This window comes from Fistularia commersonii, chromosome 1 (genome assembly GCF_037954325.1).
Source record: "Fistularia commersonii isolate RoL2024-O1a breed Wild chromosome 1, RoL_Fcom_v1.0, whole genome shotgun sequence".
NCBI classification, from domain to species: Eukaryota; Metazoa; Chordata; class Actinopteri; order Syngnathiformes; family Fistulariidae; genus Fistularia; species Fistularia commersonii.
In genome coordinates this window covers 28,790,080-28,813,019 of record NC_141284.1, presented here as the reverse complement: position 1 = coordinate 28,813,019, position 22,940 = coordinate 28,790,080, and the positions used below count along the sequence as shown (strand labels likewise).

Genomic DNA, 22,940 nt, shown 5'->3' with positions numbered 1-22,940 from the left:
GATCTCAAGCTGAGCGAGACACATCTCTACCATCTTCACCATCTTCATCATCCCTGGAGGATATATTTACTCTGTTTGTAGGCTTTAAAAGCTTCGTATTTGGTCTCACTAAAAGCCAAACTGATGTCTTGAACTTCCTGTCAAGTCCAGCAGCTTGTTTTGAGGTTTTTTTTAGGCCATAAGATGGAACCTCTGGTTCAACGTCAAAAGCAGGTTGAGATGGGTGGAGAAAAGTGTCAGGGGCTCAATGTGATAGAAGACTATCAGCCAGAAGGAAAGGAAAGGTGGACAAGAACGTGGTGAGATGATCTACAAACACTGACAACAACCGAAAGACAGCAGGCAGAGCTGAAGGTTGCAGAGATGAAGATGTTGAGGTTCTCTTTGGGAGCGACCAGGATGGAGAGGATCAGGAATGAGTCCATCAGAGGGACGACACATGGTAGATGTTTTGGAGAGAAGGTCAGTGGTTGGGTTATGGACAGAGGAATATATTGGGAGTTGGACGTTGGAATTAGGGGTCTGGAGGAAGACCAAGGAGAAGATGGATGGACGTCGTGAAAGAGGATATGAAGGTAGTTTGTATCACTGAGGAGAATCCAAAGAACAGGGTGAGATGGAGAAGATGGATTGGCTGTGGAGACCCTGAAGGGAAAAGACCAAAGGAGAAGAAGATCTGAAGATAGAGCTCAATATTCAAGCAACTTGAAAGTGAATGTGGACCTTCCTCGGACGCTGGGGATCTGAAGGAAACCCAAGAGAAACACCAGACCAGAACACATATCGTAGAAGGTCTTTCTGGAAATCCGCTACAGATAATGAAGATAAAAAGCAACAGCGGACGGTAAATATGGGATTTCAGCCGCTGCCGTGACGTCAAAGACGCGACCATCTCAACTTGTGCGTTTGCGTCGCATCCAAGACAACAACGTGTTACGTAAGACTTAAAATGAATGACTGCAAAAACTTGAAGTCAAACAGTAAACCGCATAAACCATCCATTTCCTCAAGATTCTTTGGAAGTTGCTATGAATGTTGCGGTTGTCAGATGATGGGATGACCGGTTTCAAGTTCACGAGGATGAATCGTAGAAGATGGTGTTGTAAGAATCCCCGAAGGTCGACGGCCACGGTTTGTCTCGTCGCTTCAGTTGGAACACGAAGCAGTTTTCCCTGAGCTGTTGCTTGCAGCTGCGTCAGGCAGGATGTCTGGTTTCGACGCGCCGATGCCGCCGGAGCTCCTCGAACCACATCCTCCTCGCTCCGACTGAAGCGACCAACTGGAGCCTTCAGAATACCTGAAGACGCCTGAGCGCTGTGGATCTCCACTGCCCTTCCAGAGCTTCTCACATACAACTAAAGACAAAGACCAAGGCCTTCTGACATCAGGTGTATTTAGAAATTGCGCAACAAAACCAAGAAAAAGAACGTGTGGAATAAAAAGCAGGATTGAAAAAAAGCTGGAAAATTAAACCACAAATACAGACGAGATGAACAAGTTTCTTCCCCTTTTTTCTACTTAAATGTTTATATTGGGTCGATTAAAAGCAGCTGAACCTTCTGTGACAACCGTCATAATTTAAAAAAATGAAATAACGTAAATAAATAATGCATTAATAATGCCTTAACCATGACAATTTATATTTTATTTATTTAAATTTTTTGTATTTTTTATTTTATTTATTTCATTGTATTTCTTATTGTCCCTCCTTCCTACTATTATCTATTATTGTTATGTTTTTGCTTGAAACTCTGGCACAACAATTTCCTTCGGGATAAATAAAGTTGTTTTCATCTCATCTCATTAATGCAATAATGTAAATAATGTACATTCAAAATACTTTGTCATAAACTGTAAAATTATTTTGTCAGCCTTTTTTTTTGACGAAAGGAAACGTTCAAAATACTTTGTCAGATGTTTTTTCATTACTTTACATATAACATAGCAAACACTCAAAGTACTTTGTCTAACCTTTTTTTTCACAATTTTTCATTTGGTAAAGTGAATTATTTTGTCAACTTCATTTTTTACTACTTTACATTTATTGTAGTCAACATTCATAGTACATTTTCAAAATATCTTCATTTTTTTGAAAAAAAACTTAATTTTTTTTTATATTTAAATATTTTCATTTTTATACATACATATATATTTATATTTATTTTCTTTTATTTTTTAAAAGTATTTTGTAAACATTTTTGTTTGTTTTTTCGCAACTTTAAATTTCCGAAATCACATCTCAAAGTATTTTTTCAGATTTTTTTTTTTATTGACGAAAGTGAACGTTCAAAGAACTTTGTCAAATGTTTTTTCACTCCTTTACATTCACTGAAGTAAACACTCAAAGTACTTTGTCAATTTTAATATCACAATTTTACATTTAGTGAGGTAAATTATTTTAACATTATTTTTTACAACTTTACATACTACTTTACCTGTTTACATTTAGATGTTTTTTTAATATATTTGGTCACCATTTATTATGTATTTTTGCAACTTTAAATCTCCAACATAAACTTTCAAATTATTTTGTCAGCCTTTTTTGACAAAAGTAAACGTTCAAAGTACTTTGTCAAATGTTTTTTGGTACTTTACATTTACTGTAGTAAACACGCAAAGTACTTTGTCAAACTTTTTTTTTCACAATTTTACATACTACTTTACATTTACATGTTTTTAAAGTATATTGTCACCATTTATTTTGTTTTTTCGCAGTGAAGTAAATTATTTTGTGAACTTTATTTTTTACAACTTTACATACTACTTTACATTTATATATTTTTTAAGTATATTGTCACCATTTATTTTGTTTTTTCGCAACTTTAAATTTCCAAAATCAACTTTCAAAGTATTTTGCCAGCTTTTTTTTTTTTTTTTATCGCCGAAAGTAACCGTTAAAAGTACTTTGTTAAATGATTTTTCAGTACTTTACATTTACTAAAGTACTTATATTTTTGCTTATTTCAAAACCGATCTCTCAAAGCTCTTTCCCACTGGCTCTGTCTTTGCATCAGACCTCTGAGTGTCTATTTGAGTGTGAACAGATTAATAGAAATGGGCTCCACACTTTCAGCTGCTGGTCGGGGTCGGATGATGGGATGACGTCCCCGAATTCGGACTTTTTTCCCCCCAGTATCTCAGGATGAATCGATCTCTTCCCGAAAACCGTTAACTTTTTCCTGCCGTCAAAATGAGGCGCCGAAGAGGCGAAGGCGCATTGCGTCGACGCCGCTGACGTTAAAAACAAAGTTTTAAGACCACATTATTTCCACGAATACTGAAGTTTAAACTTTCTTTTAATGACTTTACATTTTCTAACCATTCAAAGTACTTTATCAAATTTTTTTTCACTTCTTTTCATTTGATAAAATAAGCCCTCTAAGTACTTTTTTAGACTTTTTTCTTTTACAACTTACATTTACTAAAGTACTTGTCAAGCTATTTCTCTACTTTTTAACATTCACAAAAATAAACGCTCATCGTTGTTTTACCCACTTCATTTATTTTATAATGTTACATTTTCTTAAGAAACTGTTATGAGTTAAAAAATGTATACATTTTTTTTTTTACAAATTTACATTTATTGAAATAGTCATTCAAGGAATACTTTGTAAGACTTTTTTTATTTTTTCATTACTTGAGTGTTTTTTTTTTTTACAAAAGGTACCCTGGTTTTAACACCTATCAGCCTTTTTTCCACTACATGACATTTCCTGAAGTAAATGTTCAATGTATTAACTGTTAAAAGCACCTTTTCAATCTTTTATTATTTTTTAAATAATTTACATTGACTAAAGTAGCCATTCAAAGTACTTTGTCAAACTTTGTTTACTTTTTCATCACATTCGAGTTGTTTTTTTTTTTTTTTTACAAAAGGATTCCTGGTTTTAATGCATATGTTGCTGTAAAAGCAATAAAAATAACAAAATATCGTCATGGGTTAAAAAAAAAAAAAAAAAAGCCTGTGTACAAAGTGATGCAAAAGAATAAAAAACTCCTTCTGGCTTCACAACTGCATTCATTCCACCCCGAATTGTTCATTTAACACCGATTAAAACACTCAGACTCATGCAATATCATGCAATAACCAAACCAGTCTCTGCGTTCTCCGTGGGGTTCAGGTGTTGGAGGCGGCGGCGGCGGCGGCTTCCTCCCTGCTGGTGTTTGTACCAACGGGAGGCCCGCTTGTGAAATGAATGACCTTGAAAGAAAAGTCCTAAAAATCATTCTTCTACTCCGTCTGGCAGCTCCAACCTCAGCATCTTCCTGCAGAGATCATCACTTCGCCTCCTCCCTCCACATTCATCTCAGATGAAACAGCTCAGTTGGTAGAACATCAGACTGGACATCACAAGATCACGGGTTCAATCCTGGATTTTCTTGTTGAGCAAGAAAGATTTATAAATGATCTTTACCTTCCCACCAGGAGCAGGGAACACCGCATCACTTTTTTTTTGCATTCCAATCATTCGGCAGACGTTCTTATCCAAAGAGACTCACAGAGGAAATGTCTTGTCACATCCAGTTCTACACATTGCTGTGAAACTTGAACTCATCCTGGATAAAGTGAAGGTGGCTGAGGAGCAGTTACACCTCAACAGGCCAGGAGAAGCTGAGAACGTTCAGTTAAATGAGAGCTGGCTCCACCGGGGCTCGAACCCAGGACCTTCTGCGTGTAAAGCAGACGTGATGACCGCGACACCAAGGAACTGCTTCACCGGCCAACCTTAACATTTCCAGCGCGCAAACAAGTCAACATTTTTTAAACACACTTGGAAAATCACCTCCAATATTAAAACTATTATGAACTCTTAAAATAGAAAAGCTCAAATGTTGTGATACGAATGTAAATCAATAGCCAATCATATAACAGTTCGGGTTTTTTGTATTTATTTGTAATTTGTTTCGGATGTAAATTGGGCGACGTGTTACCTTATAAATTAAAGTCCAGGGTCAAACTAAGGGGATGAGAATGGCGAATGACGAATAAAACCTCTCCAGGTGCCGCCGCCGCTGATAAGAACAATTCTCAGTTAACATCAAATGTCAAGACCTTCAGTCTGCAGGTGTCCAGCTCAGATCCAGAAGATGGTGGACAGATGAAGTATTGGGTGTAAATATTGATGTATCGGGGGTCCGGCTCTTCCTCCACCCATATTATGTATATATCTATATATATATATATCTATATATATATATACATTTATCTTTATTGACCTTTAATGACATTCTCATGTTGCACGAATCAAGTTCTTGCATGAACTAGAAGAAATATAATCACACCTCCTATATATTCATAAAGGTACATTTATTCTGCTAAAATATAAGATAACGGGATAGAAATAACAGTAATCAAAAAAAAAATATGGATGGATAAATACGTAAAGGGATACATAAACAGGGGTCTATAATAAATTAAATTCTGATATATTTCTAAAAAAATTTGGGGTATGTTGAACTATTTTTATAGATTTGCATAATAGAGGCATTGATTGAACCATTGAGAGTTTGGGGGGATTTTGCAAAGCAGCATTTATGTATATAATTCATTGTGATGATAATTGTATTGTTAACAAGATAATCAACATTCTTATCAATTTCCCCTCTGGGGATCAATAAAGTATTATCTTATCTTATCTTGTCTTATTTTATTTTATCTTGTCTAATCTTATTTCATCTTTTCTTGTCTCATCTTATCTTATCTTATCTTATTTTGTCTTATCTTATCTTATAAAAGCGTGCATGAGTCGCTCCCCTGCGCTGGGTTTGGTTTCGGAGGTTTAACTGTTCCCTTTAAACTTATATGAGCATCAATATTTATTGATATGTCATCAATAATGAATATGAGCTGAATGTGGATTTCATGTTTTATTTTTTAATTTTTTATTTTAATGACACAATTTTCCCTATTCTCTCCATATATCTGGATACAGTTAGTTACTCTTTGGGTTTCTGTTTTTTTTTTTTTTTTTTTGATCACCAATTACTAATCAATCCTCTTTCACTGTATCCTGACAGAAAATGCCCAAATTAATGAATGAATAAATAAATCATATATATATATATATTTTTTTTTACATATATATATTTTATAAATACGTAAATATCATATATACACCTCTTTGAATTTCACCAGGGTCTGTTTTTTTTTTTTTTTTTTTTTTTTTGCTTTAAACATCATCCTCTGTATCTGCAGGAAAATGCCAAAATTAACATAAATGAATAAAATAACAAAAATATTATTATGAATTATTTATAATATATATTTACCATTTTTTTATAAGTATAATATATACACCTCCATGAAGTTCACCAGGGTCTGGCCTAGGTTTTTTCAGTTTTCATCAATTCCCAGAGTCCCAGTCAGAGGCCGTGTGTGTGTGTGTGTGTGTGTGTGTGTGTGTGTGTGTGTGTGTGTGTGTGTGTGTGTGTGTGTGTGTGTGTGTGTGTGTGTGTGTGTGTGTGTGTGTGTGTGGTTTCTCTGCAGGTGTTCTGTCTTACCACACGCAGGTTTTGTGAGTGTTTTTGTGCGGCGCGGCGGCGGCCCTGCATCACTGTGTATTCTTGCTGCACACAGATAGAGCGCGCTGTCGTCCAGCGTCAGGTTGGAAACGGTGAGGTTGGAGCGTTTGCGTCCGTCCCCGCCGAAGTCGATTTTTCCCGCCTTCTCGGGGTTGGGGAACCCCAGGTTGAGGTAGCCCAGGAACAGCAGAGCTCCCTTCGAGTCTCGCTTGTACCACAGAATGTTGTCGTGGTTGGACTTGGTGTGGGAGCAGAGCATCTCGCCGGACGCTTTCTCGCCGACTCTCCCGATGATGGAGGCGGGTTCTTGAAAGACGCCGTCGCCCGCAGACTCAGCTGTGAAGAAAGAAAAAGACATTTGAAGGATGGGATTGTTATTTAGGCTGTTTCTGTGGAGAAATCACTCACCGCGAATGCACGCCAGGTGAAAGTACACAAAAACCAGGATCGTGTTGACGGCGCCGCTCAGATCAGCCATTGTTGCTGCACAAGGTGGTTTCCAGTCTGATCGCAACTTAAATCCCGCCCAATTCCACGCAAACCCGCCCAAAACGGCGTCAAACCGCACGTCCGTCGCCTCGGAAACGTTTCATTTCAACGCATCTGAAAACAGAGGTCGGACAAGGTCATCGTCAAGGCGACCGCGAGACATGAAATAAGAGATGCGGGAATAAATGCCAATCAAGCTTTTTCATAAACAGTAGTTTTGCGCGCCATTGAAAATCACCCTCATCAAAAAGGAATAAATGACTCGATAAATAAATTAAAATTCCAGTAAAAAAAAATACAGCAAATGACTGAAGGTATAACTGATAAATGAGCAAACGTGGTTCTTGTTCAGGTGTTTTGGTGAATGTGTGACAAGACAAGAACAATATGTGCTTATTTAGACTGGAGAGGGACGTTGACTGACAAAACTCGCCTTGTATTCTCTAAAATCTGCCAATTGTAATCGAAATAAGGCCAAATGAATTTTCTGTATCGGAAACTAAATACAAACCCGCTCTTCACCTAATACCTATAAAGCCTTAAATAATCATTTCAGAAAAGCCTCGGTGCAAAACAATAAACAATAAATGTAAAAATCATGCCCACCTTGTCCACTGAATGGCAGTGTTTTACAACTTTACAATTAAACCCGTGGATAAAGTTTGTCTTTTCCGCCCCTGAATGTGAAACAGGTTTGTACGAGACTTATTGCAAATCATATTTATTATATCTCATTCCCTGCAAAGGTGTGCTTTCTGGTTGGTCCTGCACCGACAGACGACTATATATATATATATATATATATACATCTATATGTATATATACATACATACATGTATATACATACACATATATATACACACACATATATATATGTATGTGTATATATATATATATGTATGTATATATATAAAATGAAAAAAATAAGATATTTTGAAAATGTACTATGAATGTATATATATATATATATACACATATATGTGTGTATATCAATACTCACATATATATATATATACACACACACACATATATATGTATATATATATATATACACACATATATATATATTATAATTTTTTTTTTAGTATTTTGTCAACATTTAGGTTTGTTTTTTTGCAACTTTAAATTTCCGAAATAACATGTCAAAGTATTTTTCCAGATTTTTTTTTATTGACGAAAGTGAACGTTCAAAGAACTTTGTCAAATGGTCTTTCACTCCTTTACATTTACTGAAGTAAACATTCAAAGTACTTTGTCATACATTTTTTTTCACAATTTTACATTTTGTAAAGTAAATGATTTTAACATTATTTTTTTACTGCTTTACGTGTATATGTTTTTTTTATGTATTTTGTCACCATTTATCATGTTTTTTCGCAACTTTAAATTTCCAAAATCAACTTTCAAATTATTTTGTCAGACTTTTCTTTTTTTTTTTTTGACAAAAGTAAATGTTCAAAGTACTTTGTCAGATGTTTTTCGGCACTTTATATTTACCGTAGTAAACAAAGTACTTTGTCAAAATTGACGTTTTATATCGTCTATGTGTGTGTATTATACACACACATATGCATGCATTAAAATATAAAAGGGAAAATGACATTTTGTACAACTAAAAAAAAAAAAATCCCATGCAGTGTCACATTATACTTATTTTACCGTCACTCGCTTGATTTTAACCATTTGATTTCAACCATTTCACATTTTAAATACAACAGATATTATTCTTCATGTCAGAGACGAGGCCGCCCATTTTTCATTCCTCTGCCGCCGATCAGGTGAAAGTGTTGAACCCGGGTTTGTCGTGCAGAAGGATCCCCTCGGCCCCGCGGAACTCCTCGGCGATGTCGTCGAAGGTCCGGCCTTTGGTCTCGGGGAGTCGCAGCCAGGTGACCACGAAGGCGGCCAGAGCCGCCGTCATGAAGAGGAGGTAGACGTAGGCGTCGCACAGCTTCTGTGGGTTTGAGAGCCGGACAACGGTTACTGACGCTCCAGTAAACCAAAGTTGGTCAGGAGTCGAGTTAGGATGTGACCTTTCAAATATAGGAACAAGAAAAAAAAAAAAAAAAAAAAAAAAATCAGTCAAGGTGAGGAGGAGCAGAGCGAGGCAGGCGGGGTCAAAGTTCAACCAGAAGACACCGGAGGAGAGAAAACGACGTTTGGGTCGACTTTGGTTTCCATGGCGGACACATTTTTCCAACTCAAAATCGTAAATATACTGCTCAAAAAAATAAAGGGAACACTTGAACAACACAATGTAACTCCAAGTCAATCCCACTTGTGTGAAATCATAGTGTCCACTCAGGAAGCAACACAGATTCCTTTGGACTTGTTTTAAGGACATTACATCAAAGTTGGATCAGCCTGGAGTTTGTTTTTACACTTTAATTTGGAGTGTGATTCCTAATCCAGACCTCCATGGGTTGATACAATTGATTTCCATTGATCATTTTGGTGTGATTTTGTTGTCAGCACATTCAACTGTGTAAAGAGCAAAGTATTTCATAAGAATATTTCATTCATTTAGATCTAGGATGTGTTTTTTAAGTGTTCCCTTTATTTTTTTGAGCAGTGTATTTTCTCAAGCTGACGGATTTTCTGTGCAGAAAACCAGACTTCCGTCCGCCATCTACATCTGATGGTGTATAATCTAACAGATTGACGGCCGCCGCTCCGTCGCCGCCGCCGCCGCCGAACCTCTCAAAGCAAACTCCCCGTCCTCCTGCCGCCGCTCAGAGTTTGGTTTTCTCACCCACCAGCAGCGGAGGGAAGAGCAGCGCCAACACGAACTTGCCCCCCCAGTTGAGCATGCTGGTGAAGGCCATGGCGGTGGGCCGGCCCGACTGGTCGAAGAGCTCGGCGGCGATGAACCAGGAGATGGGGCCCGGGCCCAGCTCGTAGGCCGAGATCAGGCAGAAGACCAGCAGGACGTGGAGGCTGCGCAGACCCGGGGCCACCAGCTGCAACGCACAGCCAGGAACACAAGGGGGGTTCAAGGCGACGCCCCAGCAGGAAGCTAGCAGGAAGCTAGCAGGGAGCTAGCAGGGAGCTAGCAGGCGTTTCCTGTGAAGATCACTAACACATCAACAAACATCTGGACAGCTTGGATGGAGGTGGAATTTGTCCACTCTCTCAACGCCGTCGTCAAACTAAATGAATCAAACCTGGGAGACATTTAAAAAAAGATTTTCAGCCCGTTCTTTCTCCACTTAGTAAAACCGTCCACGTGCATCAGAGGGCTCGTGTTGCAGCTGCAGCTCCACCGTTTGGCCACAAAGTAAATGTATCTGGCTTTTCACGGCGTCCAGGTTTGCTCGGCAGGAATCGAGCCCCGTTCGCTCATGAGGTCAATTCACGGGAAGACGGGTTGGCGAAACCGCCGCCGCTCTTACCATGAGCGAGTCGCCGACGGTCATCAGCAAGTTACAAACCGCGATGGAGATGAAACCCGTCAGGAGGAGCTTCCTCCTCCCTGCCCGCTCCATCAGGAAGAACTGGGGGAGAAACAAACAAAAAAGAAATGACTTCCAAACCCGTCCCTCGCAGGTTCGTCTGGGTTCTGAAGACAACTTTGGACCTGCGCCGTGAAGAAGCACTCTTACCGCCACCAGGGTGAAGGTCACGTTGACGGCGCCGACGCCCAGAGTCAGGTATTTGGCCTCGTCGAAGCGGGCCTGGAACATTCTGGTGGAGTAATTGATGATCTTGGGAAGAAGAAAAGGAAAAGAGTCTCTGTCCTCCGTTCGGATCTCGGACGCCATCGCTTTGGGAGCCAGCAGGTTTTGCAGAAAGCTTCTAGCTAAGCTACGCTAACCTCCTGCTTCTGCTGCCACGGCTCAATCTGCGGAGATCTCCATGATGCGATTCTCTCGACCTCTGACCTTTCATCGACTCACGTCTTCTCCCCGGAGGCCTGGCCTGGATCTACCGCACCGAGAAGCACTAATGTTGGTCGATCTCCGACAGCCGGGAGACTGGGATACACCTGGACACGCCCCGAGTTGACGGGCCAATCACAACAAGGACTAGAACCACAACAAGCTAGTTTCACCCTGCACACTAAAGTAGATGAACTTCTACTCACGATAATTAACTACTAGACCGGTATGCTGCAGCAAGTCTCTGGATAGTTATTTAGTTACTCAGTGGATAGTCGAATGCTAGTCTTCTGGACTCTGTTCTGAATCACAATGCACGTGAATATGAAAGCTATCATCCTCCCATAGCAGCTAAAACTGCTAGCGTTGATGCTAAGCTGCGTTCATGCTTTCCACGGGTTTCTCTTTCTACCCCAACCGGTGGAGACAGAAGGACGTCCTCCTTGCTCCGGGATCCGTCCCAGGTTTCTACAAAAGGCAGGTCTTCCCCCCCCATTGTCGCTGTCACCAAGAACTTGGTCATAAATAAGTTAAAGTGTGATTCAGACCTTCCACGGGTGAAGTGGAAGAACCTTCAAGAAACAGGTAAAAACTTTTCTCCTTCAAGACTTTTTACTGCGCTGATGCTTGAGCTGCCCCAGATCAGGTTAGGCACAAAGTTAGGCGATGCAGTGTGTGTGTGTGTGTGTGTGTGTGTGTACGTCTTTGTCAAAAAAAAAAAAAAAAAAGCCACTAACCCCAGCTTACTGTTCCATATACACTGCTCAAAAAAATAAAGGGAACACTTAAAAAACACATCCTAGATCTAAATGAATGAAATATTCTTATGAAATACTTTGCTCTTTACACAGTTGAATGTGCTGACAACAAAATCACACCAAAATGATCAATGGAAATCAATTGTATCAACCCATGGAGGTCTGGATGAGGAATCACACTCAACATTAAAGTGTAAAAACAAACTCCAGGCTGATCCAACTTTGATGTAATGTCCTTAAAACAAGTCCAAATGAATGTGTGTTGCTTCCTGAGTGGACACTATGATTTCACACAAGTGGGATTGACTTGGAGTTACATTGTGTTGTTCAAGTGTTCCCTTTATTTTTTTGAGCAGTATATTTCCTGTGCATCTTGTATTTGCAAGTGTTATTTGCAGTCCTTATGTCCTCTATTGTAAGTCGCTTTGGATAAAAGCGTCTGCCAAACGTAATGTAAAGTGTCCTGAGACGACCGGGTTGTGATTGGACGCTGAAAAGATCTATTTTGAAGGAAAGCCCTGAGTCTTTCCCGTAGTTTCAGGAAGAGCTGGCTGAATAATTTACCGTTAATTTAGCACGCGCTGCAAAAAGACATCAAATGAACGAGCTGCACTTTTGAAGAACTCCTGAAAAATTCACGCTTTTTTTTTTTTTTTTCTTTTCATTTCAAATGGAGTTGGACTCACGGCGTTGAAGCCGGACAGCTGGCTGCCCAGGTTGACGATGAGGACGATGACGATGGGCTGCCTGTAGCTGCGTTTCTTCAGGAACTCTCCGACGGTGACGCCGGTTTGCACGCGCCTGGCCTCCTCCTTCATCTCCTCCAGCTCGGCCAGCACCTGGTCGGAGGCTCCTCTCAGCCTCAGCAGGGCTGCGGGGGGTTCGGACAGAGCCGGTGATCGATCCCATCGTTTTAAAAAGAAAAAAAATGAAACGGAAAATGATGTGAAGGCTCAAGTCACCGGCCTCCGCCCGGTCCTCCTCCCCTCTGTTGATGAGCAGGAAGCGGGGGCTCTCGGGGCAGCAGGGCAGCACCAGGTACTGGACCAGGGCCGGGACCAGAGACAGGGACAGCATCATGGCCCAGTGGCGCTCGGTGCCGAGCGCCGTCTCCAGGCCGGCCACCTGCCACGGACGCCGAAACACACAACATCGCATTTCTGGGGGCAAAACTTCAACGGCTTTTAGCGCGAAAGAAAAATATCCCGGTGAAAAAACGCGCCTTTTGAAATGTGTAATTGTAAATTTGAAATGAGGTTTTTTTTTTGTTTCCTGCGAAGAAAAATAAATCTCCGCACGTCCGTGTCCAACAATGTCTGGGTTTGGCCCGAATCCCCCGGCCGGGTTCACCAGAAAACACGCAGGCCGGAGTGTGTTTTGGGTTCAGGCCTGGTGAGACGGTTTGCAGACGCCTTCATCACGGACCAACGTTTTGGGAAACCACCTCTGCTTCCGTCTGTGACGGTGACGGACGGGAGCGTCAGATGGGCTGGAAACGGCGGAGTTTCCTTCATCCGGCTCACCCTGTTCTGAGGTTTGACAACCTGCTTCTCACACACACACACACACACACACACGATCCACACACACACACGAAGGAAGCTTCCTGTCTGGATGTGATACTGAAACAGTGAAACTTCAGAGAGCGTTTTGGTGACTCCTGCCATGTCATAGGAGTCATAGAAGTGTGTGTTCTCACACACACACACGGTCGCCAGCCAGTCTTACAGACACGCAACCGTTCACACACACGTGTTGGACCGAACACGGAGGGCGACACGCAAACTCCATACAAAAAAGCAGAATCCAACCGCGGAGCTTCTTGCGCTGCCGTGCCACCTTGGCTAAGTTACCTATTAGAAATAGAACCGTCAAAATGAATGTGTTCATCCAGATTTGATGCGCAATTTTATCAAAATTGGTAACACAATGAACCCATGTGCGCGCGCACAATGACTCCAATTCCCATCATTCCCCCCACGTGCGCGTCCAGGTTTCCAACACGATCTGCTGCCGCAGCCTGCCGGCTAAAGATAACTTTTTTTTTTTCCCCCATTTTGTCATCTGGACATCATATCTGTCCCTTAGTTTGGACACAAGTCAATAAGTGTGTGTACACACACACACACACACCTGCTGTCATGCCATCAACCCTGAGTCCAAACACCAACATAATGAAACAATTTATGACTGGAAATGAATTAATCTAAATTGACCCAGAGATGAATCTGATTAAAGTAATCCTTTAGCTAGAAAAACACACACACACACACACACACACACACAAAAATAAAGTCCACTTCGTAGAGTTTTCAAAAAATCCGCACGCCAAAAATGTTCGGAAAAGAAAATTTGTTTTACACAAAAAAATATTATAACGCGCATGGCGTTTCAAGCTAAAGCTAGGCTAGTCTCCAGATGCCAACCGGTTAGCATCATTTTTTGCGTGATCGGTCAAATAAATCTTTTCTCTTTCAGGTGTTTGGATTCTTCCAAGCCTCTAGCATGTAATCACGTGACACACGTCGGTGACGGCGTCACCGCGCAGCGACACCCCGCTTTCCTTACCATCCCCACCAGGATGCCGGTGGCGAAGGAGACCTGGTTGAGCGTGGCGAAGGCTCCCCTCAGGTTGGTGGGAGACACTTCCTGGATGTAAAGGGGGTTCAGACTCATCACCAGGCCGCAGAACAGGCCAAAGACCAGCCGCCCCAAGATGAGAACCTCGAAGGACTCGCTGGCTTTGGAGGCGAACATCAGACACGCCCCCATCACCGACAGCCCGTTCACGATCAGGATGGAGTTCCGCCTGCAGGGGAGGATCATTCAACCAGAGGATATTGGGGAGATTTTTGCTTTTTTGAAGAAAAACTTAAAGCAAAATCTCGCCTTCCGTAGGAATCGGCCAGGTATTTGACCCCCAGGGAGCCCAGCAGGGCCCCGAAGTCCTTCATGCTGACGGAGAAGGACCACAGCAGGGTCAGGCTGTGGTCCGGCATGGTCTGGTTGTGTCTGGCTCTCCACGTTTGGTTGAAAAACTCCTCGATGATCTGAAGAGGAAAGCAGTGTCATAACAGGGTGGCGACCGTGTGACGCGCACGGACGACGTGCAGATCCGTTCCTAGTCAGACCAGCTCGGACAGCAACGATGGCGGAGATGGTTCCTCTGAGGACGACCACAAATGTCCTGCATGACATGAAAGCCACCTACTCCGACACCTCTCGCTCACGCGACCGCCAAGGAACAACACATTCAGGTGACGTCTTATAGTTTTATTTGCATTTCTTATCCTCCCTCCTTCCTACTATTATTTATTATTGTTATGTTTTAATTGAAACTCTGGCACAACAATTTCCTTCGGGATAAATAAAGTTGTTCTTATTCCTACGAGTCCTTTTCCCCCGGACAGCGAAGACAAGACCAGCAACACCCAAAAGAAAAGACGCCCGGTTTTGACTTTGAAGCAAAAAGAAATGGTAGCTTTAAAAAAACAAAACGTTGAGAAAAATAAATACAATCCACAAAAATCTGGATGACGGCCCTCTGGCCTGTCTGACCGGTGCAGTTTCGCGGTCGACTCGAACTCGGCGGCTTCACACGCCACCGAGCGCCGCACGAGGAATGCGGGACGTCAAGGCCGAAGCAGATCTGCAAGGGGAAAGGAAAAAACTATGGCGGGGGGGCCGGAGCCTCAGGGTTTCAATCAGTTGTCAAAGTTTATCCTGGGTTTTATAGAAGCTGTGAGATGTTTGTTTGACGGCGTTTCCCGAATCCCCTCCACATGACTGACGGGCGGCCTCCGGGTAACCTATCGCCCCAACATCGGCCGGCCCGCGTTCCACGCCGCTGTCGTGCCGATGCCGTCGCGGAGCTTTCTTTGTGGAATCTGCATTTCACGGTTTTGTTTTGGTTGTTTTTTTTTTGTCTCATGTGGTGGATTCTACATGTGCATCCTGTTTGTTTTAGTCACGAATATGAACTTAAAAGCGAGCGCTGACATTTGAGCGTCGTTAAAGGAGCGGGGGCCCATTATGGACGTTTTCCTGTTCTCAGTGAGCTGCTTAGCTTGGGGAATAACCACACACACACACACACACACACACACACACACACACACACACACACACACACACACACACACAAATCCCCAGCCAAAGTCAAAAACCATTAAAACGTTGACTTTAAAAGTCACCTTCTTGCTGTGACGACCGGAGAATCGTCGAATTTGACAAGATTTCAGATTATTAACCCCACGCAGATCAACATGGATTATTATTGGGACGTGCACCTCTTCTGGTACCCACGGTTAATTATGCTAAGCTAACTAGCAGCGCTCAGCTTGCGCTCGCTGGTTGCGTTGAGGTAACGCTTGGAGTCATTTCAAATTCCCGCAAAAAGGTTATGGGACGCCGCCCGGAGCTTCTGGGGTCGCGGACGAGGCGGTGGCGCTCACCTTGGCGGGGGCGTTGATGTTGCCGGTGTGGTAGCCGATCTGCAGGGAGCCGAGCACGGCGGCCAGGACGGAGGTCAGGAGGGTGGCCGTCATGTGGCTCTGTCATGTGGGACGACAGGACACGCGTCAGGACAAACGCCGCTTATTGATTTTTGTCTCTAAAAACTAAAATCCGCAGCTTATTTTTACAGTTCAAGGGAGCATTTGAAGCGAAGCCACATGGATACCGAGAAGTCCCTTTCAGAAGCACAACATCACTCGTATTTCGATGGACACGCCAACCCAGAACTTTTACTTTTTACTAGTTTAAAACCTACTACTTTTATGCTAACCCCCTCCCCAAGACAATAATCCAGATTTCCAAATACACAGTAAAATGAAAAATCACCCACATCTTCATACTACATGAATTATCTCATTGTAGCTACTAGCATGTAGCTACAATTGCTAGCTGATGTAACTTTAGCATCATGTCAGCTCTGTGAAACCCAGCGAGTGTTTAAAGAAAAACAAACCTCCTGCAACGCCATGGGTTCGGCTGAGAATCACTGTCAAGATGCAGGCGCATTTATTTTCTTCTGACTTCAAACTGCTGGATTTAAAAACAAAAAAAACAAAAATGACCCCAGAAGAGTAATAATGGATTTCGTTTACCTGCTCCCAAAAACACGAGGGAGCCCAAAGCTAGGCGGTTACTTGCATCGGTTCGTCCGCAGAGCATCGGCTGCATCAGATCCGAAGGTGTAAATCCAGTTTAAGTAAATGAGAAGTGTCATCCTGTCCGGACAGAACGGCGGAACACCTTTTGCAAATGTGGAATAGAAAGAGAGAAGCCGGGCAGCGTGGTTACATACCAGTGTCTGCGTTGCCACGCGTGCAGAGCTGGGATTCACCAGGATCCTCAACAGATCCCGTCTGGATCCCCCGCGTACGTTTCCCGGACTGAACGCGCCGACACTGGAAACCGCACACGCTCGCATATTGGACGGGTCGGCCTGATGAAGTCGCACCCGGCTGGTGAATTTGTGGCGGCCGTGACAAAAAGGGCAGCGTCGGGCCTCCTGCGGTCGCGGCGGCCGGCGGCCTCCCAACTCGGGCTGATCCGGGATCAGTTCACCGGGCGGCAGCCGGCCCTCGCTCCAGGAATACACTTGTTATTCTGGCAATAACGCAGAGGTGTGATTTACTTGCATGTTTGCGGAGTCGCCAGTCAACATCTTCCTCGCTGTCATGGAAAAAAAAAAAAAACTTTCTCGGAACTCTGGATGTGTGTGTGTGTGTGTGTGTCGTTTTTTAGGAAAAATGACGTCACCGCCGTGTCACGCCGCCGCCGAACGGGACACGTGTCGGCAGCTGTGGACGGAGAAGGTGGTCCTGGAGGGCGACGCCCATCGCACGGCGCTGATAATTTGAAGCGTCACGGGTTTCACACGCTGGCCCGTCGCTGCCGGCGGAGATGATCATTCCTGGGATGGTTTGGAGGACATTTTTTGGGCGACGCATCAAAAGGTCACCACGGAGGTCCTCCAGCTCTTCTTATCCCGTCCTCATATCGGAACTTCTATCCTCTCACCAAGGTATGATGGTAACCTCCCATCTTCTCCCGGGTTGTCTCATTTTGCAGATTCTGTGGTCGGGGCTTGATCTCCTGCTGGGCGCCATCTTTAAGGCTTTCTTTGGGGTTTTTCCCTTCAGGGTCTCCACGGTGGATCCACCTTCTCCATCTAACTCTGTTCTCCGGATCCTCCTCGCTCACGACGTCCATCAGGCGTGTCTTAGGTCTTCCTCTAATTCCAGCATCCATTTACCACTAGAAGAAACTTTATTGATCCTCCTAGTTCAGGGGTCGGCAACCCGCGGCTCCGAGTGGCTTGGGAAAAGAAATGATAAATATTTAATTGAAGTATATTTCACTTGTGTTAATTCCTTTTGAACTTTTACTTCTAAGTTGGAAGATTTTTGTGATCTTGAAATATTAAATTATGTTTATTATTTTTCGGCGCTCAAAATAACGTCACACTGGCGGAAGCCGGTAAAGTCCCGATGTGCAGATGCTGTGCGCAGGAGTTCAGGAGCAGAAGTCCCATCAACCAGGTAAAATATATATTTATGAAGATATTTTGCAAATATTTATTTTTTATGGTTTACTAACAGTGATGTTTTTCCTGATCTATTTTTAAAATTCAGGTCAAGGCTGTGCTACACGCTCTGAAAGCCCAAAATGAGTTCATTACATAAATAAAATTGAATTTTCTCTGTAATACTTTGTGAATTTCAGAAGCAACACACTTGTTTACACAAAGTGTAAAGGTGATAAAAAGCAATATATACAGCGGTACCTTTATTTTAGACGTCAAAAAGTAATTGCGGCTCCCGGTGTTTTCTTTTCCGAGGAAACCGGGTCCAAATGGCTCTTTGGGCGTTACGGGTTGCCGACCCGTGACGTAGGGGATGATTCACCCTCCTTCATCTCTGCACAACCCAACCATCTCTGAAACATCTAACCTGTGGCGTCCCTCTTCGTTTTCCTGTTTGCAGAGCTCACAGCATGGCTGCTCTCTCCACTGTCTGGTGCAACTTTCATTCTGGCTGATTGACTTTTCTCCAGCCATTCCAACCTGCTTGAACCCGTTTCTTCACCTCTTGTTCACACTCTTCAGTTCTCTGAAGTGTTGGCCCAAAGTATTCAAAACCCTTTACCTTCTTGATCTCCACTCCCTGTAGCCCCACACCTCCACTTGGGTTCCTCTCCTTCACAACCATATCCTCTGTCATGCTGGGTGTAACTTTCAATCCCCTCCTTCCCAGAGCATACCTCCACTCCACCGCTCAAGATGTACCTCCGCTACAAATCTCTGCTCCCGCTACAGATCTCAACATCATCTGCAAACATCGTAGTCCATGGAGAGTCTCAGCTAAGCTCACCTGTCGGACTGTCCAACTCCGCCGCAAACGAGCCGGCGTCGTCGTTTTGCGGTTGTCACTAACTAAGACTCCAAACCAGAGAAAGGCCTGGCAGCCAGGCAGCTGCAACCTTCAGCTTTCAAGTTCTCCCTGATTGGCAGTAATGAGCACCAGGTGTGCGCCCCGGACGTACGACAATCAACGACAGGTGTGCTGCCGACCACCGACCACTTGCCGAAAGCCAAACCCCGACAGAGGGGGCTCAGAGCAGATCCCTGACGCTCTTCTCCAAGATCCTGCAACGCTATTGCCATTACAAGACGTGGCTCGACCTGCAGATCTCATATGGATCGCTAATCAACTGCACTCTCGATTAGCGAGACAGAAAGAAAGAGGTTTCTAATCTCTGCTTCTTTGTGGTCCTTGACAGTCACCTCCTCTACCCCACGCTCTCTTTCATGTTACCCATTCATCAGCCTTTTCAAAGTTTTCTTTCTCTTATTTACCCAAATATGTTGCACGTCCTTCCCGCCTCCTTGTGTCACCAGCTTCATCCTCAGGACCACCGTCCCACGCCTGGCTACACTCTCACCTATATTGCGTAGTTCAGATCCGGAAGGAAGACACAACTGGATCCAGATCAGACTTCAGTTTAGTTATTTTCCCTCTTTTGGTATTCTCCGCAATCTTGATTGGTTCACGATCATCTGAGGAGAAGATGTTGCTTTTTTTTGTCCGATCCAGAAACGTCAGCTCCCTCCAAGGGTCCTTGAGTATGTCTTCCTCCGGCATGTACTTTTTTTACTACGTCAGGAGGAAACTTATCTGAGTGTGAGCACTTCTGTTCTCCAGTTTCCAGGTTCTGTTATGTTCTCCTTCTAAACTGTCCATGTGTGTGCGGCTGTTTCTTCATCATATTGTTTGCCCAAGCTGAATTCCACTTATTTTACTGATTTCCCAACACCTACCACCGCATTGATCTCCTTCAGGTTAGCTCGTCTACACAAGATGTAGTCTACCTGCGTGCTCCTACCTCTGCTCTTATAGGTTACCTTATGTTCCTGCCTCTTCTGGACAAAAATGAATTACTCTTGTCCTTTCCATCCTTTTTGCAAAGTCTACCACCATCGGTCCCTCTGCAGTCCTATCCTGGATATCAAATCTTTCCTGCACCAAGATGTCCACTGAGGTCTGCACCAATGACCACTCTCTCATCTATGGGGATATTCTGCATCACGCCATCCAACTCATTCCAGAACTTCTCCTCCTCAAACTCCCATCCCACCTGTGGGTCATGGCCACTGACAACATGGAGCATCACACCTTCAACTTCTAGCCTCAGACTCCCCGATCTGTCTTGCAGTCTTTGCACCTCCAGAACAATTCCTTCAAGATAACTTTGACATATCTCATCCCATCAAAACCATGATAGAACAACTTAAAACCTGCCGCTAAGATTCTGGGCTTGCTACCTTTCCAGCTGGTCTCCTGGACACCTGGTACATCCACCCTCCTTCTCTGCATCTTGTCAACTAACTCTCTTGCTTTTCCTGTCATCTTCCCAATCTTCATAGTCACCACTCTCGTTCTCAGCCTGTTGGCTTTCCTGTTCTCACTCTTGCTTCTGAACACGCCTTCTTCCTCGCCCTCTTCTACCCACAGAAGCCCCAGAGTCCACGGGTACCCTGTAGGTTCTCGGCACCAAGATGGAGAACGTGGTGTGAGCTGTCACTTGCAGAGGATTGTGATGACGTCTACATTGGAGAGACCAAACAACCTCTGCACCAACAGATGGTCCAGGACTCCACGGTCCACCTCCACCTGAAGGACAAGGGCCGTTGTTAGAAGACACCAATGTCCATATTCTGGCAAGATAAGACAGATGGTTGGAGAGCGGAGTCAAAGAAGCCACCTTTGTCAAAACAGAAAAACCATCTGTGAACAGAGGAGGAGCCTCAGACATGAGCTTTCACAAACGTCCTACTGGGACCAGGACCTTCTGCACCCTCCAAACAACCAGGAAGGACCACCGGAAGCAGCCCTCGGTAACGTCCACACGAGCCTCAGTTCATGGGATCCAACGGGTTTCACTCCTTTAGCTTTACCTTTTCACATTCTAGTCCAGGTCATCCCACTAAGTTGCCCTTCTGTCCCAACCAACAACACCCGCGTTAGCAGAACAACCTCCTCACAACTAGTTTCTGCACATCAACTCTTCCTCTTACATAACTTGGGCCCGCCCAAAAATTTGGCAGTTGTATTCAGAAACTCCCCATAGGTCATAAGAAAGAAATTTAAGTCCGGTTGCTAAGACAAGAAGATTGCGACAAGAATTCCCCCTGACCCGGATGGCTGAGAACCTCCAGACACGCTGGCATTTCTTCAATGAATATTAAAGCTAGTACTGTAGCATTTTGGCTATTGCCATGTATTTGTCCGCTGGTATTATCATTAAAAGATAACCTCCGGTCGGATACATATTAATCTAGATGTGTTTCTCATTGTGCCGGTGAATTCGTCCGTGCTCGTCCACAACCAAACCGCGTGACATCAAAACAAAATTCCAGCGTGAGTCAGGATGTCGTCCGCTTCGTGTTTGAAAACAAGTTTATGCCCTGAAACGCGAAGGTGGTGGGTTGGGATTCGTCCCAAAGGGTGGTGATAAAAAACAAATCATTTAAGACGCCAGTTGAAAAGGCCCGATGAGTCGCGGGTGAGTCACGGCTGTCTCCCGTCCCACGATCGGCTGACGTTAACGGCCCGGCGGAGTCGTTAAAATAAAAATAGAACAGAAACATATTAAACCAATGGTTTCATTCCATTCCTTACGTGGACGAAGAGCCGATCTGTTACTTTTAAAGAAATACAAGGCCCGTTCTTTCCCCTCCGACGTTACGGAGTTGGTCTCTCAAAGTCCAAAACTCGCGATATTTTGTGTTTATTCATTGATTCTATTGAACAACGGTAGATTTGATTTGATTATATACATATAAACTGCTCCATCAAATAAAGGGAATACTTCAACAACACGGTGTAACACCAAGTCAATCACACAAACTGTCCACCTGGATTCATTTGGACTCGTTTTAAGGACAAACATCGACGTGGGATCAGCCTGGAGTGTGTTTTTACACGATCATTCGGAGCGTGACTCCAAATCCAGACCTCCAAGGGTTCATACGTTTGATTTCCATTGATCGTTTTTACGTGACGTCGTCGTCGAAACATTCAACGATGTAAAGGGCAAATCATTTCCTAAGAATATTTCCTTCGTTCAGATCCAGGACGTGTTATTTTAGTGTTCTTCTGAGCAGCGTATTATACAAATGCTAACATTCGAACGCATAAAACGGGGTCCGAGCTGCGTCGTCCAGCCGTGAGCCCTGTCGCCGCAGCTGAGTTCTCAATCAGCGCGTGGATACGCCGGTCTTGAACGCGACCTCTGACCCCTGAGCCCCGGCCTCCCGGCAGGCGGCTCCCTGACCCTGCGCCCCGGCTGCCGGGCAGGTGCTGCTCCGGGCGCACAAATGGCGAGCGGCGTGCACGCCGCCTTCCCCTCCCCGCCGCTAACGCACAAGCTAATGGGCCTTTCCAATTACCGCTAATGGCCTTTGATCCGTTTCTAAGTGTTTCAATGCACACGGAGGGAAGGGGGGGGGCCAAAAGTGACTCATCACTCTGAAAATGTGGGAAAGTTTAAAAAAAAAAGATGGTTATTCTACCCGGCGACACGTCCGGATGGATCACGGTTGCTTCGTTCCTGTCGTCGCTTCGGTTTATAACACGCTAATTACAATATTTTTAGTAGTAACTTCATGATGTTTGGGGTTTTGTTCATCCGTCCGGACCGGCTTTCCAGGCTTCACCTGTGAAACCCCCTTTCGGGCGAGTTGCCAGCCCTCTACCCCACCCTCATCAAAAGTGAAAACACACGC

General features: G+C 43.8%; 1 protein-coding gene across 1 annotated transcript; it reads right to left on the bottom strand.

The window, feature by feature from the left end:
* Positions 1 to 8,335: 8,335 nt before the first annotated feature.
* slc2a1c (solute carrier family 2 member 1c) lies at positions 8,336 to 16,685 on the bottom strand. Its single transcript, XM_086162628.1, has 10 exons — positions 16,617 to 16,685; positions 16,102 to 16,200; positions 14,537 to 14,697; positions 14,216 to 14,456; positions 12,610 to 12,772; positions 12,334 to 12,518; positions 10,614 to 10,715; positions 10,404 to 10,505; positions 9,768 to 9,971; positions 8,336 to 8,965 (listed from the first exon to the last, which is right to left on the bottom strand). Exons 1-10 carry the CDS (start codon positions 16,629 to 16,631, stop codon positions 8,786 to 8,788), a joined length of 1,452 nt encoding a protein of 483 aa, XP_086018754.1. The 5' UTR covers positions 16,632 to 16,685; the 3' UTR covers positions 8,336 to 8,785.
* Positions 16,686 to 22,940: the final 6,255 nt, after the last annotated feature.